Below are 19,296 nucleotides of genomic sequence, written 5' to 3'. Positions count from 1 at the left end.
TCGGGCTAGCCCGACGGGTTAATCGAGTTGCTATCGATAAGGTTAAGACATGATAAAAATTAGTTATATTTATAAAATATAAAATATTTAATTATGATAAATTTGATATATATGCTTAAACTCAAACATAAAATACTAATATTTGTGCTATTTCGTGAAATTTTAACGCATGTTAAAAATTTAAATATTCTTTTAGTGAGATTAATTTATTTAACAATTATTATATTAATAAAAATTCAATATATAATTTATATATTTACCACAATATTGAAAGTTATCTTTTTTTAGTTATCTATGTCAAAAAATTAGTCAATGAAGTGTCGAATTAGGAGTAAAAAATTGAAAAATATAAATTTTACCGGGTTATCGGGTCAGCCCATCGGGTTTTTGGGTCTGACCCTAACGGGTTGCGGGTTAATCGGATGTGGGCTTATCGGGTTTTATTTTTATCGGGCTAGAAATTTTCGACCCTAACCCTATAAATTTAGCGGGCTATTCGGGCCAGTCCACGGGCGCGTGTGGGCTACATTGATATCCCTAACTTTAGGAGATGGAATAATTTTAATTACCTTGTCTATTGAACGGATGAAAAATGGTTTTCACTGCGATTAAATTCACAGTTAAAGATTTAGTTTTTATTTCAAACTATATCTATAGAAATTTTGTGAAAAATTTGACGGTGCGTTATGTGATTCGCACTGTCATAAATGAAAGTAACGATTTGTTTGAATGGATCGAAAAGAAATTGTGGTATATTTTTCAGGAACACAAAAAATATTTGTATTACGATTATATTTGTTATTCGAGATGTGAAATATGAGCAAAAGGAATGAAGGGAAGTAGGGACATCTGTGTCCAAATGAGTCCAAATTGTGTTTTCTGAAGAAAAAGAAACGACCCTGCCATTTTAGACAAGCATTTTGCTTTTATTCCATTATTATATTACGGCTATAAGTTTTTTTAATGTTCAAATAAATGTCAAGAATGAAAAATGGCCTCTTGTAAATCAGGGTAAGATGGTGCCCATGTGTAATTTCAGATTTTGAGTCGACACGAGGGGCATTAGCAAGTGTACGGAGTTATCGTAGTAAAGACAAACTAGAGTATCATATCTACAAAAACTGAATAGCACTTGACTATCTTAAATTATTGTGGTTCACTATCTAGACTGTATCTAGACTGCATGAAGAGATTTGTTCTATTTATAAATCCTAAAATTACTAACTAAATCTAATAAAAGTAAATAAAGCAAATGAGCTTCTGGATCCAACTACAAAGTCTCAACCTTGATTCAACTAACTAAACCTATTACCTATTTTGTGTCTTCAAGATCGTTAGGAAAGTCGCAACCCTAGGATAAGGTCTCTCTCTCGTGCACTCACTTGGTATATTAGATTCTAATTATCGAAGTCTACTTCCAATTTAGACTCTTAACTCCTTTAACTCATTTCATTGGGGCCTCCATTAATGAGTCCGGCCCGCCTCTTTTGTGCCCATTTCATTCCAAAATTGGGAAGAAACGTTTTCTGCCCAAAAATTTTCCACTCATTAGAAAACTTAAATGACTCATTTCTCCTCATCTTCTTCAACCTCCCTTTCTCTACACTTTTTTGCCTGCTGCCGCTGCCTGCTCTCCTCTCGTCTTATCTCCGCTGAATATCAATTAGCATCGGCTTGTTCTAGGACCTCGAGTTAAATACCCACGACGACCAAGGTTATCTTCCACCTGCGTATTCTTCCTCTCATCAATTGGCATTGTTTTCTTCTTCTCGTCTTCTCTCCGCTGAATCATCAATTTCGTGAGTGAAGAGTGAAGCCCACAAGTTTATCTTGTGGGTTTTGATAAAACAGTTTCAGATTTGTATCAAATTAAGCCCTAACTTGTGATTCAGATTACAAACTACAATTACTGCAATTCAATAGCTCTTTTACTGAATTTCGAAATTGTATATGTGAATTACCTAATTGCAGTTGTGCTTTTGTGCAAATGCAGATATGGTTCGACCACAAAAACAATAGACAAACAACATAACCTAGAAATATTTTTCGAGAGCTCGGAAGCGCTCAACCTTCTCTAAGTATCTGGCTCCTCAACCAATTTATTGCAACGGTTAGATGAGGATAAAATTGGAAATAAGAAAAATACATGAGAATATTTTTGGTATTACAAGCTATTCTTAATTGCCTAAAATACAAACCAAACATCTGAATTTTAACTATAGAAAACATTGAAGTCAAACCAAACAATAAATATATTTCTCTCTTACCATCAAAAGGGAATCACTAACAAGAGCAATCCCTTTTCTTGAGAAACCATAAATGCCAAACCAAACCACTCCTTAGTAAATAAAGAACATATATAAAAAGAAAAGTCCGCCAACACGCAACTTATTTAAAACACAAAATTAGAGAAAAACCCAAATTTTATTGCAGCCCAGTGGGCCTGTTTAGCCCGATTTCCTTATCAGGCAGTGATTTTTATGCCCTAGCCCCATTTCTACGATCCCCAACATAACCAGCATCGTCGACCTATTTGCTGAAGATTTGAGCAGGCTATGGGGATTTTCAACAAAATGGACAATTTTTGGCTGTGAGTCGTAAAATAGTTTGACGAATGCGTTTGTAGCTTTAAATGAACTGAGTTTTAGGGGAATTTCAGGATTATGATTGTATCTCCGAATTCAGAAACTTTAAATACTAGTATTGCTCAAAATCGATTGTAGGGAGAGGGAATTCGGCAAGGCGAGAGGCTAATTGATGTTGCCTTATCCAATTGAAGACTGCTGAGGAGAAAGGATGTGTTCTTAATTGTTTTGCTTATCAAGCAATGGTATCACTTTATTTTTCCCTAATCTACTGTGCTTCCTTGTGTTTGACTGTTTTCAGAAACTGTTGATACAGGGTTAGATAAATTCCCCTAAGGAATGAGCACAAATTGTGTATTAAACCAAGTTATGTTGACTCCAGGTCTGTTATACCCTTACTTGCCTAACACTAAATAGTCACTAATGTTTAACATGGCATTATGTTGCATGCTTTAAGCTAGAAGCCTGGAAATTTTATTGAGTAAAATTGATAGTAGAACACGTCAGTCGTCACTACACAGACAGCATCGACAATAACATCTCTTCGGTGAGCATAAGTTTTGTATCACGGAACCTGAGATTGATGCAACAGCAAGTTCAGCCTGATATATCAGCCCCAAATTGTAATGTTTAATTTGGAGTTATGACTCATGCTACATTTCAGTGAGAATTAGTGATTATGTTGTATGGTTTAAGTAAACTAAATCTATAAGATAAGTATGATGTTTCAGTCTTCATGTTAGCCCCTAAGCTAGAAGCCTGGAGATTCTGGAAATTTTATTGATGAAACATGAAAGTTGATTGAACTTCCTTAGCAAATTACTAGTATTATTCATTTTTCATTCTTATGGGGTGTTCTGTTGACAAGACTAAATCTCATGATTAAATATGTATCATGTTTGGTTCATAAGATTAACCCCCTCAACTTAATCCTAGATGGATAGTCTCATGATAATTAGTCATAGCCTTCCCCTCCAACTAAAATAATCCCACAACTTAATCTTAGATGGATAGTCTCATGATTATTAGTCATGACAACCGAACGCCACCTATATGTAGAAATTCAATACACAGCATCAACATGGCTTCAGTGATCATAATTTTTGTATCATGGAACTTTAGATTGATGCAACACTGCAACAGCAAGTTCAACGTGGTGTATCAGCTCCGACATTTATATTTTATTTGGAGTTATAACTCATGCTACATTCATGGTTGGATTCTTTTTGTTAGCCCCCTATGTATTTCATTTCTGGCATGCTCGTTCGCACCTTTCCCCTTTTTGGGTAGAAAAACTGAAAACCAAACTACTCAATAGAGACCACTATTTACACAATACATGTGAAGGAATTTGTATATTCTTTACAAAAGAAAATTTTCATTCACTCTTAGATTCTTTACTCTTCTCTTGCTCTGTTTCTGATGACATACTCTTTTCATAGAAGAATTGAGTGATCAATCCCGCCAAAATAACTCCAAGAAATGCTACCTTCCTCCAGTCAGGCGATGAAGATACTGAGGCATCAGCAATTCCAATAACAACCAACCCCATCAGAGCAAGGTATATATGCCGTCTCATTACCGAACCAGCACTTTTCTTGGTCACCTCCTTGATCTTTTCAGCCTCTTCCTTAGCTTGTGCTATGTCGACCGGTTTTTTCTCCCCTAAATTCTTGAAAAACATCCCTTCGTTTCGTTCCTTCTGGATTTGGCCTTCGAAGTTTTCCACCATTTTCTCATTCTCCTCAATCTCCACCTTGTTGAGCTCCATAGACTCCTCGAACGCTTGCATTCGACTCTCTATATTTCCCATTATCTGCTCAAGAAAATGAAGAATCAAATTTTTCCTAACAAGTCCACTTCTGCATGCAGCTGAGTTCACAAGGGAAGAAGAAAAATACCCTGGCACCAGCTTCATCCAATTCCTTGAGGGCATTTTCTCCAATCAGGTCGATTTCGGCATTGGCTTCCTCAGCAAACTGGGTTAGATATTCCGATCTTTCGTCCAAGAAATCGGTGAGCCGGACCTTTTGGGTTTGGAGCATTGCAATCCTGGCAAGGAGTTCCTGCTTGCGCTTGTCTCCTTCTTGTGATGGTGGAGTTTCTTCATCTGAGTTTTTGGAGTTGCAGAGAGAGAGGCTTGTCCTTCTCTTCCTCAAGGATTCTCTTCCTGGGAAGGGGCCATGGTTGGGGGTGAAGGCAGTTTGGATTGCTTTCAGAGAAATCATAGTGTATATTGCTGGGTAAAGTAAGAAGAGAGAGAGAGAGAGAGAGAGAGAGAGAGAGAACACTTTGGGGAGAGTTTTGGACCTTCCAATATTAATGCATTATCTTGTTTAAATATTGCAGCCAAAGAAAAGAAGTATTATGTTGGGCCTAGATTTGTACAAGGTAACTGTCACAATAGAGAAGTTTTTCAACCGTCGTTCTCATACCCGTTTCTTAATACACGTATACTGAAGAATAATTATTTTAATTTAGGTTAACAATATAAAAATGAATACAATAAAAAAATATTTTAGTAATGGCGTTTTAATGCAAACTTTATTATTTAAATGATTGGAGTATTAATTGTGAAAAACAAGAAAGAGAAATTTATTTTAATTAGATAAAGACTAATTTAGATTAATTGTATAAAATAAAAAATGTACAATTATTTTTTATAGATAGATGTAGTTACGTGGTAGCCGGGATGTAATCATATCATAACCCATATTTATGGTGATAACCTAATAACCCTCATTTTATGGACGAAAAATATCATTTTATGGAACAGAATATCATTTTATGGAATAAAAGTATCATTTTATGCATGCTGGAAAAATATCATTTTATCGTGTATAAATATCATTTTTAGTAAAAATAATACCTTTGACCCATAAAATGATAGGGTTATTAGGTTATCACATAAATATTAGTTATGATATGATCGTACCCCGTGGTAGTCACCGTATGTTTTATATAAAGTGAGGTTAAGAAATGAATACCCCGTTTTAGCTAATAGTAAAAATTACTACTATTAACATAAATAACGTGCGGATTGATAATTGTATAAATAATTTTTATTCTTTCTAATTTAAAAGAAAAAAATACTTCTCCCTACGCAAAATTGTGGCTATTTGGGCTGGAGATGTTGGGCACGATTCACTAGGCTCAATCTATTTTCGGACCATGGGCTGCTGAAGTAACTTCATCCCTTAAAAATTAAATTATACCTTTAGGACTATTGAAGCATGACTGGGCCTATTCTATTGGGTTCTCCCATTTTGCTTTCTACTTATACATATAAAAAAGATATCCATTTTAGCTTTAATTTTACAATCTTTCCAATTTCAAGAACTCAAGGTATAATTTCAAGAAGGGATGGGGTGATATTATATGCGGTTTCCTTTCTCTATAAACTCGTTAACACTTCTTTTTTTTTGTTGATTTGAGTATCTCCGTCTACTTTTATTTTGAGGATAAACAAACCCTTTTCTCACATGTTAACAACACTCATTTCATGGCTCAAGTTACAACTCCCTCCGTCCATGACTAAATATCATATAATTGATCGGCATGAGTTTTACAAAAATTACTTGATTTATAAAGAAGGGTGTATAGAAAAAATTAGTGGAAAATTAGTTCTACTTTTATTGATTTTACAATAAAATATGAGTAGAATGAGTTAGTAAAATATAAGACCCACTTATCAAATATATTAAATATGAAATGTCACATTTAATGATGGATGGACAGAAAAGTAAATATGAGATATTTAATGGATAGACGGTTAGATTATATAAAAGTGAATTTACATTCAGTTATTTTTCGCACTCACTTTTCTTATTTTTTAAAATTTGTGATGAATTTAATCTGAACTGCTAAAGACAAAGATAGTAATAATATTTATATGTCTACATGATTATGTAATCATGCTTAATTATAGTTATGAGTTCTAGATCAAAAGGCTTGATCAGTGTTGTCAAATGTTCTTCCGGCCGCGCTCGAAGAACTACCAAAATGTGTAAACTCCAATCATATGCACCACATCGATTTATCAGAACTCATAATTTAAAATCATTTTGGTAGATGAATAGTAGTACTATATAATTAAAGGAATATAAATATTCAATATACGTCAAGTTGTCAGTATAACCAATAGGAGTTCAACAACTCTATAAGAGTATACTTTCGGAAATGTGGAAAAACATACAATCTTTCCATTTATGGAAAGTTTTACTTTTTAAAATAGCGTAGTTAACTTTTTTTCATTTCCAATGTTTCTTCAGGATTCTAATCCACTATCTATTTCTACATTAACTTTTGTTTTATGCGCATAGTAGAATAATTTGCTGCAAACTGTTTTTTCTCAATTTTCTATCAGGTTTTAGCTCTGACTCATGCTCTAGCTCTTGTTCTGGGACATTGACATGCATACGAATATTCATCGTACTCCCTTTATTTCCATTTTTTTTTCCACTTCTATTTATGTCTCCTAATTTTAATTTGAACATTAATAATAAGAAATTTTATAAAGTATTAATAGTATAATTAGATACACAAATTAACATCCATAATAGTAGAAAAAATATCTTTAACGATTCTTTTTATTGTACTATATAGAGCATGAATGAAAGAATAGTAATTAGAAAGAATTAAATATGACTTCAATTGAAAAGCCAGCCAATAGATGGTCCCAAAAAACTTAACAGCCACTGCAAAACATATTTTTAAATGCTCCAACTTATTCTGTATAACACCTACATCCAATAATTGAAATTAACGAATAATGCGCTGGAACATACCCACAAAATAATAAAAATCGTAATAAACTCTAATGTACAAAAGTAGGGAGATTGTGACAAGATAGTCATATTATATTACCTATACAATTTTATACTATATCGTACGCTAAGTACGTTGAACCTTGAAAGATAAAATATTTTATTTTCCTGCCTAATCTGCAAAACATCTACCGAAATTAATTATATTAGATCAATTAATTTATCAATTGAAGACTCTAGTTAATTTTCTCGATTGTTTAAGCATGCAAATGTCTTTTTATACATACTTTCACTATCAGAATATAAAATTTCCGACTTTTTAATATACGAGAACAGAACTTCCTTTTCAATCATATACTCCCTCCATTTCTTTAAATAAAAACTCTTTTTCTTTTTTTATTCGTTTCTTTAAATTGGAACTTTTTATTTTAAAAATTAGACCCCATAATCAATTAACACTAATTCCATTATCTTTTCTCTTCCTCTTTCTTACTTTAGCTATTTTTTTCTCCCTCTTCATTTATTAATTTTACAATAAAATTTATGTCATTTTAAAAGTTTCTATTTAGAAAAAGATGCATGAAGTACTAGCTAGTATATTCCTTATAGTCTCATGAACTCAATAACATTGCATGATGATGAACTTTTTCTTGAGAAAAGGGGAAATGATTTATTGTCTAAAAACTACACACCATAATTTTGAAAATAGTGAATTAGAGCAACATATAATATTGTTTTGATTGAAATTATTAAAGGGTAAACTACCTTAAAAGTTACAAATTTTTGTAATTTTCTAATTTTTCCTATAAATTTTGAAAGTAGCATGAAGTGTAGATATTAGAGAGTTGTTGTAAGGGCATCCACAATGGGACGCTCTATAGTCCGCCCTAAAGGGCACCCTATGCTCCGCCACATCATCATTCTATCCTCCTACCCTTCCACCTGCAGTGAAGTCCGCCCTATAATTTTAACTCCTGTTTTATATTTGTTTTTTTTTTTTGTTTTTTTATGTCTACAAACATATCAATGAGCACGAATAAATATAAAAACACCACAAATTAAAGGCAAATCCCATTGTCAATATTTATTTTTTATTTTTTATTTTTTAGCTTGCAAATATGAAAAATCATCGGAATTCATTATTGAACTTAGAGAGAAATTGAGATGAGGAAGAGAGTGGAGTGAAAGGTGTGAAATGAAGGAGTAAAAAAATTGGTGATATATATAGAAGAAAATACAAAAAAATTAAATAAAGAAAAAGAAAATGTGTTCATCGTCCGGACTATCCTCCTTACCCTCCCACAATGGGGCGGAGGATAGGTCGGAGGATGCTAAAAATGGGGCATCGTCCGCGGAGGATGCATAGAGCGCGGAGGATAGAAGTGGCATAGGGCGTGGTGCAGCAGTGGGCGCCCTAAGGCACGCCCGATGCATCGAGCGGACTTTAGGGCGCCCATTGTGGATGCCCTAACAGATTAGAACTCTCTAACCTGAATCTAGATAGTTTTTGGCATGTCTCAGAATCACACTTTAGTTCATTGTACCGCTTCTCCTCCATAACTTGCTCAAAATTCTTTTAAAATTGTTCAATGTTGGAGTTGGGCTTCGACAATTCTTTATACTTGAATTGACACTCTCACTAAGTTGTGTGCTTCTCATACCAAACATGAAGGCATTCATGTAGCAGCGTGCCCATTTTTCCTTCACATTGTATGTGTTTCAAGCATGCGTTGTCTCAAAGTTTAAGTTTAGTTAATAAAGTAGTCTGAGCCTCCTCTGATGGAGTCTCATCCTCAAAGTGATACATACACCTCTTAAAATATGTCAAGAAACATGATCATTCTTTCATAAGGTTTTCTATGTGCTTGATTCCATTTTGCATTACATGCCAGGTGCATAATCCAAGAAATTTATCTGATATTACCTCATGCAACGCTTTTTCCATAGCTTGATCCTGATCGGTGAAGACAGTATAAAGCCTTTTATTTTATGTGCCTCCAAAAAAGTTTCACACAACCAATTAAATGACGTTGATGTTTCATCAGATAAAAGTGATGCACTGAAAATCACGGCCTTCCTATGATGATTAAAACCCGAGAATACAAGTGGTCTAATATCACGATTTATACAACATGTGGTATTCATTGACACAACATCACCAAAGTACTCATAATTAATCAACATTCTTGCATTTATCCAAAAGACATAAGTTATCTGTTCATCCATATCATTTGGCTCACGTGATAAACTGATGGATTTTTAGATAACTGATCTTAAAAGTATCTCATTAGACAACCGGCTTCGCCATATACCATGCTTCTTTGCGTCTTAGATCGAAGATAATTCTTAACATCCAATATAGTGTAACCAATATCATCTCTTCCTCCAGCTTGTCTAGTCATCAAATTAAAAGTTTATTTTTGCATATTTCCAAAATCATCTGCCAAATCAATCTCATGTGCTTGAACGTTTGTAAAGTTACATTAAGAAGATAACATGTGCACTGTCTCAGGAAGATAGAGGGGATGGTTATGTTCTTCCATAAACTCCTTTACTCTATATACCCTTCACATAAGTGACCCCCAAGTGTAGTTTACAATTTGTTCGAGTCTCATGTCGGGAATTGAGCACCAAGCAATCTCTTTTGTCTTCTTTACGCATACCTTCCTTACAACAAACATATTTATAGGAGGTTGTTTATCAAGTTTTTTTTTTTTTGTTAAAATAATGTTGCCTTACTCCGAATTCAACTTTCCCTACACATTCAAATTTCTCTAAGCTATTAAATTCTATACCAACTCTAGACTTATAATCAGAATCCAAACTCAAATTCACTGGTGATATAATTATCACAAATCGTATAAACTGAAAAACAAACAAACACAATATGATTCTATAATTAACAACAAACTACTTTATTTGAAACAGATTATATATACATTAAAAAAACATGAACACGAAGCAAATCCAAATTTACATGCTTAAATTGATGAATTGCTAGTATTTCAAGTAAGAATTCGGAATCATATGCATAAACCATTTTTACAAAATTTCATAGAATAATTGTCTAGAAATTACTCCCTCCGTTCTATAGTAGTAGAGTCACTTCTTTTTGGTATGAAGATTAAGAAAGAGTTATTAAATATATTAAGTGAATAGATAATAAAGTAGGAAAAAGAGAAAAGTAGAGAGAATAAATTAAGTTAAGGAAAAATGTTACTTTTTGCTAAATAAGGAAATAACTCTACTATGATGGAACGGACCAAAATAGAAAAATGACTCAACTGCTAAGGAACAGAGGGAGTAATTCTTTGTCCTCATTGCTCATCTAATAAAGTTAAAAATCAAATAATATATGGCAGTTGATACCTAGGAGTTCTCAAAAATTTCAGGAGCTCGAAATAGTTGGGAGTTCTTGAAGAGTGCATGCTTAGAGATTAAAATCTAGCTTTCTTGAATTCTAGCAACACTATTTGTTGATTGAGGAGAAATAGTGATAGAAGTGCGGGAGAGAAAGAAATAAAGAAAATAAAGAATATGAATGTTTCGGATATTTTGAAAATGGAGGAAGAGGAAAATTGAGTTTTAGAAATAAAATCCCAGGTGTGATTTTTTAGGAGTTAATTTTCTATTCATCATAATTTATTAATGCCTATGTCTCTAGAAAATTGACAACATTTGAAATAACACGAGTTTTAATGAACAATTGATAAAGTAAGCTGCTTGGAGTATTGTTAGTGGATAATGTGACATACCTCATTAGAAAGAAAATTTCCTTAAATAGAAATGACCTATTTGTAAGGGACATCCCAAAATAACAAAAGTTGTACTATATTTTTAAGAACGAAGGGAGTATAATTTAGTTAATAATTCATAATTCAGGAAACGAAAATTGGGTGATACGGCGTAGTTTTATTGCACAACACCAAGTGTTGTATGTATTGGCATCGTAGGGGATCTCTCTCCAACAATATACATGTATTGAATTTTGAACACACATTTTTAATGAGTTTTAAACTTTTATAATAAACTATAATAAAAACTATTTTTTCTTTTAATAATAAAATATATAAAATCAGATACACAAAAAGTTACCTGTATTAATTACTGCTATTAGAATAGGTTGAATGAAATCATGAAATGTTGTTATAACGAAAGCATATATATGTACAATCTAAAATATTTATAATAATGTATAGTATCGAGTAGGGCTGGGAAAACGGTTCTCGGTTCTCGGTTAACCGAGAACCCCGAGAACCGAGAACCGAACCTTATTTTGTCGGTTCTTAGTTAACCGAGAACCAAAAAAAGAAGGTCCGGGTCCGGTTTCGGTTAGGGGGATTACACAATTCTCGGTTCTCGGTTCTCGGTTCTAACCGAGAACCGACAGGTTAGAACCGAATAACCGCTTAATTTTAATACTATTTGATTTTATATTTTTTATACATTGATTTAGAAGTGTAAAATGGAAAATCGTAAAAAGCTAAAACCCCTACCGTAATACATGGTAAAATCGCAGCTGCATACACCTCTCTCCCTCACCCTTCTCTCTCTCACTAAAACCGTTCTCTTCACTCGACACCGCTGCTAGCCTGCTCTCATCGAGGAGGCGACGACTCCGATTCCATTCTCTTCTCTCGACGCCACTGTTCGAACTTTATAGGTACGCATGTAATATGCACACGGTTGAATTGTGGTTTTGAACTGTAACTATAATAGTTTACTTTTGGATTATAATTATTTTGAAATTCTAACGTATCTGACTTGCAAAATTATGGAATAAGAATACTATGAATATGATTTAAATTTTAACCTATTGTCATGCAGATTTCCGGTAGGAAATACAGTAGGAATTTTTCGTAATATACTTTGAACTGAATGTATTGCACTTAGTTCGGTTCCTCAAGGAACCGAACCGACAAAAGGTTCGGTTCCGGTTCTTGAATTTGGGAAAAAATGGATTCGGTTAACCGACTTATCGGTTCGGTTCTAACCGAACCGACCGAATCCCCACCCCTAGTATCGAGTATATTTTCTATTTTGAAAAGTGTCAAATTAATTAAGTTATTTCTATTTTTGGCAAAAATAACTCTCTATTTTATTTTATTCTCTGTTATTTTTTTTTTACTTTATTCACCATCCATTTAATACATTATTCTTAAATTCCGTGCTGAAAAGAAATGTCTCAATTAACAAGGAACAGAGGGAGTACTGTATTTAGGTATCTAATGTAAGGGTGGAGAAAAATACCGAAATACCGCACTTACGGTACCAAAAAAAATATCGAAAATGCCAATTTTTTTGTATACCGCAATTTTTCGGTACCGATATCTTTGGTACGGTAACGGTATCAATTTTTCTATACCATGGTATACCTATACCGTGGTATACCGAATCTACAGTATAAGAACAGAGGGAGTACTGTATTTAGGTATCTAATGTAAGAGTGGAGAAAAATACTGAAATACCGCACTTACCGTACCAAAAAAATATCGAAAACGCCAATTTTTTTGTATACCGCAATGTTTCGGTACCGATATCTTTTGGTACAGTAACGGTATCAATTTTTCTATAACATGGCACACCTATACCGTGGTATACCAAACCAACGGTATATACCGTAGATTCGGTGTACCGCGATATACTGAATCCTTGGTGCATACTGAAAATCGGTATATGTTTAAATTTTATATAAATATTACACCCTACGTCCCATTGAAGATGAACAACTTTCCTTTTTTGTTTGTCCCAATGAAGATGACTCATTACTAAAATTGAAAACACATTTATCTCTACTTCATTTCTTCTCTCTTACTTTCCTCTCTCCACTTAACACACAAGATAAAGATGCATAAAATCATGTGCCACCCAAAAAATGAGTCATCTTCCTTGTGATGGAGGGAGTATATTATATTTAATATATTTATGTATATAATAGAATAAAAAAAGAAACCATCTCCGAAAATCATACGTTTAAATAATTTTTGTATAAAATAGCTTTTTTTCCATAAAGGTATTAAGGTATACCGTACCGTAACGGTAAGGTAACGGTTTAAAAAAGTAAAAATTTGGTAATGTATCAGTACAAAATTCGGTATACTAAAAATTCGTTATGATATCAATAATATATTTTGTCATACTGCAATTTTCGGTACGGTATGTGGTATGGCATTGTCAATATGGTATACCGTACCGATCCACCTCTAATCTATTGTGAAAATGTATTAAATACTACTCCCCCTAATCTCATTTAAGATGACACGTTTTCCTTTTTAGTTTGTCCCAAATAAGATGATATTTCCTATTTTGGAAATTTTCTCTCTCCAATTAATACACTCAACCACTTTTTCTCACTCTTAATAAAATATTCATCTTTCTTTTTCTATCTATTTAATACTTACACTCATCTTTTCTCTCTCCAATTAGACACATTAACTAATAGCTCCTAAAATCCCATGCTGGCTAAGAAATGTGTCATCTTAGTCGGGATGGAAGGAGTATGTTTTATGGCTTTATGAGCATTTTTCTCCAAAAATTAAAAAAGTGTTAATTTACTTGAAACGTGTTACTTCGTCCCATAAAGATGTCTCACTTTCCTTTTTAGTTTATCCACAAAAGATGTCACTCTCCTTTTTTGGAAAAAGTTTTCTCACATTATTATATAAAAATATATTTTCTCTCTTTACTTAACTTACAAAATGAAACCTTCTAAAATTCTGTATCATCCCACAAATATCCCACAAATATGACATCTTTTATGAGAAAGAAAGAGTACAAAATTTAATAACATCCCATAATATTTTTTCTTCCCAGTAACGGTGAATATATATATATATATATATATATATATATATATATAGTGATGTCAATTCAACCCGAAACCCGTGGGCCGGCCCGAACAACCTGGTAATATGAGCGGGTTAGGGCTGTAATTTAATTACCCGAATACAAAACGGGCTAAACGGATTGGCCCGAATAGGTTGGCGGGTTAAACGGGTTGGCCCGAACGGGTTGCGGGTCGGCCCGATGGGTTGTGAGTTTTAATTATAAAATATTAAGTTTTAGGAGTTTTTTATATTTTTTAATCCTCAATCTTCATTCTACACGATCATTAGTCTTATTCAATATTCATTCTACACTTTTCTCATAATATCAACTTTCAAGTTCCATCTCAACTCATTATTGCATCGCCCCATCATCTGCCACTAGTGTCGTACCACCACCAAAACCAATCAAGACAAAATTAAAAACTAACCCATCAAAATCTTAATATATTTATCATTTTAATAATGATTCATGTAAGGTATGATTTTTAATTTTCATTAAGAATTAGTTACGAACAATGTCATAATAATGACACGAACACAAACTTTAATTTATATTGTAGTTGATCGAGATGAAAGGCTTCTTTTCAAGTATTATTGAAGAAAACTATGAAAATTTGAAGATTTTATATGATTATAAACTAAAAAGAAAAAAGTATCTAAAATTTAAAATCATTTTATAGAAGAAAATTTTGATACAAGAGATTATTTTCGAAAGCTTTTAGGCCCGAATAGCCCGATGGGTTAGCCCAAAACCCGACGGGTTAGGGTTAGGGCTGAAAATTTATGACCCAAAAAATCCATAACCCGAATGGCCCGCACCCAAATAGCCCGGTGACCCGAGTGAGCTGGCCCGAACCCGAACGGGTTAGCCCGATTGACATCCCTATATATATATATATGAATATTTATGAACCAATTCATAAATGAAATAGGTTTCTATTTTTAAAAGTGAACTATATAAATCATGGATTAAATATAGATAATCCAGAAACTTTAAAGTTTGTATTTTTATTTTTTATAAATTACATTACATTAGTATTAGAATAATTCAAAATAATACTCTCTCCATTCATTTATATTTCTCTTACTTTATTCTCTTTCGCCTTTAACTATTTAATACTTCTTCTGTCCCTAAAGAGTATGCAATATTTCCTTTTTCGTCTGTTCCCAAAGAATATGAACTTTCAATTATGGAAACTCTCTTTTATTTAATGAGATGAGACACATTCTCTACTAACAATACTTAAAAACTTTCTCTATTTATTTTTCTCTTACTTTACCAATAATGCATTAAAATATATTATTAAATTCAAAGGTGGTAAAATCTAAAGTCCCTTTTATCTATTGGAAGTCTTAAAATTACAACTACTACTAGTAGTATTTTTTATATCCCTCTCTCTAAAAGAGCAGTAGTCAGCTGATTCCAACCGGGCAACCAATCATTCACAAACACAACAGACTCTTTGACCCTTCGCGAATAGAAGTCCTATTTATTTATGACACGAGTTTTAATAAATGCTAAAAAAAGTGAATGGAAGAAAGTTAGTGGGGAATATGTGTTCCACTAGTATATATTAGTTTTAAATAATATATGTGAATTGAATGAGTTGGTAGAATGTGTGACTTATTTATGGTAATTATGAACCGAGACTTCTATTCACATGCGGATCAAAATAGAAAAATAAGACTCCTATTTGCATACGAGAGAGTATTAATAAACATAATTATTGCTGAAAATCTCTACATCTATCAAAACGCTAAATTAGAAGTAAGCTTTGAAACACCAACGATATTCATCATCATTCCTCCTGATTTCATTTCATCATATTTCTTTTTTTCTTCACTAATTGCAAAAAAGAGTAAATTTGAAACACATTTTATGGAACTTGTTTTTCCTCCTTGGATTTAGGAAAGCTTGAGCCCCTTTTTCTCAGATTCCGCCCCATGTGTCAAAAAGTTACCAGATTCCAACCAAACACAATAATTCTCCCAAATTTTAATCCGACCATAACTAACTCCTCTCTTTCTCTCTACAGTCTACACACTTCTCTCTACTTTTATGAAAATTGGAGATGAAGAGAGAAATCACTTCCTACATTAGTAATTCATCAAACTGGCTGTTCGAAGACGGCGCGAAATGGACGGCGGAGGAGAACAAGCGGTTCGAGACTGCCCTGGCATTGTTCGACAAGGACACCCCCGACCGCTGGCACAATGTGGCCTCCATGATCCCGGGAAAATCTGTCGCCGACGTCATTAAACAATACCGTGAATTAGTCGAGGACGTCAGCGACATCGAAGCTGGCCTCATCCCGGTTCCCGGCTACTCCAACAACTCATTCACTCTTGAGTGGATGGCCGATCGCGGCCCCCCCAAACGCAGCACCTCAGCCCACGACCGCAAGAAGGGCGTCCCGTGGACCGAAGAAGAACACAGGTCCAATTTTATTTATAACGTTGTTTTTAAAAGACAAATAACTTAACCATTAGGCCGCTGATTTTATACAAAACTGTATTAAATCAGTAGCCTAATGGATAAGTGGTCGGACACGGAGCATTTATTATTTAGCTTGTGTTTAATTGGCACGGTATTTTAGGTCTTAAGTTTTTATATGTTCAGACAATTTTTGTTGGGATTGAACAAGTACGGGAAGGGGGATTGGAGGAACATCTCGCGCAATTTTGTGACGACGAGGACTCCAACGCAGGTTGCAAGCCATGCTCAGAAGTATTTTATTAGACAGTTGTCGGGAGGGAAGGATAAAAGGAGATCGAGCATACATGACATCACGACCGTTGATCTCGATGAAGCGAAATCGCACAAGGACGGTGCTGATTCACCGAGCATGGTTAGAGCCACAGATGATTCTGAGCTGAGTAATCATATGGGGTTTGGCTCTTCAACAAATAGTGGCTATCATCTACTGAGGTCTTCCTCCATTGGGCACCAGCATTTTCATGATAGTACTATATTCTACATTAATCCAACTCCAAATCTTTGAGTTTGTTAGATTAGTATTGAATTAGCAACTTCTTCATATATAATTTGGAAGCGATTCTTGATTTCTTCTTTTTTTTTTCTACTAGTGTACAATCATCTAATAAAAACTTAAGGCTTCAACAAATGTATGTATTTTATTATTGTTACTATTGTTCATACGAATTCCAATTGATAATGTACGATGTTGCTTGTTCTAAGGTTGCTCCGGCTCTTAATGTGATTGTGCATTTGATTCTTGATTAGAAGTTAAAATTAATTTAGTCATAAAATAAACATTTTGTTGGTTCGTGTTTCATTGACTAAAATTGATATTAGCATCCGATGTTAATAGGATTAGATTGATGCTCCATTACCACATTGCCTTGTAAGATACCTGCGTATCTCCCTTTTCTTGCTTGTTTGAATGAGATTTCTAAAGTGAGACCGATGAATTATATTCTGATTTTATCGCATAATTCATTATCCACTTATTAATTTAATTACTTTGATTCTCTATTACTAGTACCATATCTTCCCATGAAGTTATTTCCTATAGTTTTTTCCAGAGTGTTTAAGTAAAGCAACTTAAGATATTCAAATAGTTGAGATCCTTCTTTTATTAGTGGAATGAAACTATTGTAATACTATTAGATTCTCATCAAGTCTAATCTATAGTGGAAATGGCAGTTGATCTTGATCAACCACATTCACATAATCACCTTTAACATGAATCTCATCAGAATTAAATGGTGTACGTAAATCAAATTATTCACGTTTTTACATTGATTTCATGCTCCCATATACTGTTTGGGAGCAGAATTGTTGGTTAGGTCCCACCCACTAGCCAAAGAATTTTGGTAAATGACAAACTAACCCCACTGTTTTCTTTTTTTCAAAGGTGCAACTTTTTGCAAGTTGCACCACTAAAATAAACTTTATTGCTTTATTCTGATGTGATATTCCCCCCTTCATCACAAGTATATTTAGACCTATACCAAATCTCACCAAAATCAATAGGAAAAAAAGAATAACATTAATATTGTGTGTACTTTATTCTAGCTCTCATTTGATTCTGATACCTTTCTCTAATAAGATGTTAAATTGATGCAACACTATTGATTCTACAAAAGAAGAGAGAAAATGATCTGAGGCTCTGAGCTGACTAGATCCTTTGTGGCATATAGTATTTCTTTGTCCCTACAAAAAGATGCACAAGAATAAATTTTTATAATGAAATTAGCTTAAATTCAGATAGGCTTAGAATTTCCTGACAAAACAATAAATATGCAATTTGATGTTTTGGTCCACTCAAGCTAAGCTAAAGAGAGAGAGAGAGAGAGATTCATGTAATTTGCAGCTGCAAAGTTGATTCATATTACAGCTGTGATTCGATTCCCTTGCAGCTACACTAAAATGTCTATATTCATTATTCAATGAAGAAAAACATTATGTGATACTGATATAATGTCAGAAATATGTGATTAATTCATCTTTATGTGTACAAGTTCTTATATCATGAGGAATGTGACGTGAATCTAGGTCAACAAATTTCAAATTTAATACGCATTGAACGGAGTAACAAATTCATATTGCAATTTGCTAACAAAAAGAGGCTGATGCAAGCAATAGGTCGAAAGTTCAAATCCCGATGCCTTTCGAGGCTTATCACACCTAGTTTTTAAAGTTTAGTTTTCCTCTCTCACATATTACATAAAAAGAAGTAAGAATGTGTGTGGTTGGTCTAGTAGTAAAGAACTCCTAGACCCTAGTTAATATCTCAAGACAAAAGTTTCGCCTTGAAAATTTTCAAATTATTTACTAGTAATAAAAAAAGGCGAGCCTTATCAAGCCCCACCCGTGCATATTTTCCTCGTCAAAAGGGCATTTACAACAGGGGACAGTAAAATCGTTGATCAATCGATGGTTTTATCGTACCCTATTACACGGAGACCGTCGATCACCAGTGCTCCCAACACCCTATGTATATTCCGTGCTAAACGCGATCGGCGATCGTTCGGCGCCTATTGTAGGCTCGACTGCCGATAAAATCATCTGATTGAGTCTGATTTTTAATTTTTTTACACTCTATAAATACACCATTTTTCTTCATTCCATTCACCTCTCACTCCATTCTCTTT

General features: G+C 33.7%; 2 protein-coding genes, 1 long non-coding RNA gene and 1 pseudogene across 5 annotated transcripts; 2 read left to right on the top strand and 2 right to left on the bottom strand.

The window, feature by feature from the left end:
* The first annotated feature begins 2,429 nt into the window (after positions 1–2,429).
* Positions 2,430–4,595, top strand: LOC125185676 (uncharacterized). Of its 3 annotated transcripts, XR_007170208.2 has the most exons (5): positions 2,430–2,590; positions 2,724–2,830; positions 2,902–2,967; positions 4,028–4,146; positions 4,458–4,595. It is a non-coding gene; the product is annotated as an uncharacterized LOC125185676 (long non-coding RNA). The 3 variants fall into 3 exon arrangements; XR_016134685.1 differs by having other exon boundaries at positions 2,439–2,830; XR_016134686.1 differs by lacking the exon at positions 2,902–2,967 and having other exon boundaries at positions 2,465–2,830.
* On the bottom strand, positions 3,882–4,885 carry LOC125185675 (8-amino-7-oxononanoate synthase). Its single transcript, XM_048082252.2, has 2 exons — positions 4,487–4,885; positions 3,882–4,401 (listed from the first exon to the last, which is right to left on the bottom strand). The coding sequence occupies exons 1-2, from the start codon at positions 4,811–4,813 to the stop codon at positions 3,964–3,966; spliced, it is 765 nt and encodes a 254-aa protein (XP_047938209.2). The 5' UTR covers positions 4,814–4,885; the 3' UTR covers positions 3,882–3,963.
* A 3,996-nt stretch (positions 4,886–8,881) lies between these two features.
* On the bottom strand, positions 8,882–9,849 carry LOC148933446 (protein FAR1-RELATED SEQUENCE 5-like; annotated as a pseudogene).
* Positions 9,850–16,027: 6,178 nt separating this feature from the next.
* LOC125219567 (transcription factor DIVARICATA-like) lies at positions 16,028–17,394 on the top strand. The gene is made up of 2 exons (XM_048121578.2): positions 16,028–16,615; positions 16,799–17,394. Exons 1-2 carry the CDS (start codon positions 16,251–16,253, stop codon positions 17,178–17,180), a joined length of 747 nt encoding a protein of 248 aa, XP_047977535.2. The 5' UTR covers positions 16,028–16,250; the 3' UTR covers positions 17,181–17,394.
* The last annotated feature ends 1,902 nt before the right edge of the window (positions 17,395–19,296 follow it).

The sequence above is a fragment of the Salvia hispanica genome, chromosome 1 (assembly GCF_029641045.1).
Source record: "Salvia hispanica isolate PSC_SH4W2 chromosome 1, Shi_PSC_v1, whole genome shotgun sequence".
Classification (NCBI taxonomy): Eukaryota; Viridiplantae; Streptophyta; class Magnoliopsida; order Lamiales; family Lamiaceae; genus Salvia; species Salvia hispanica.
This window is presented reverse-complemented; position numbering and strand designations above follow the sequence as displayed.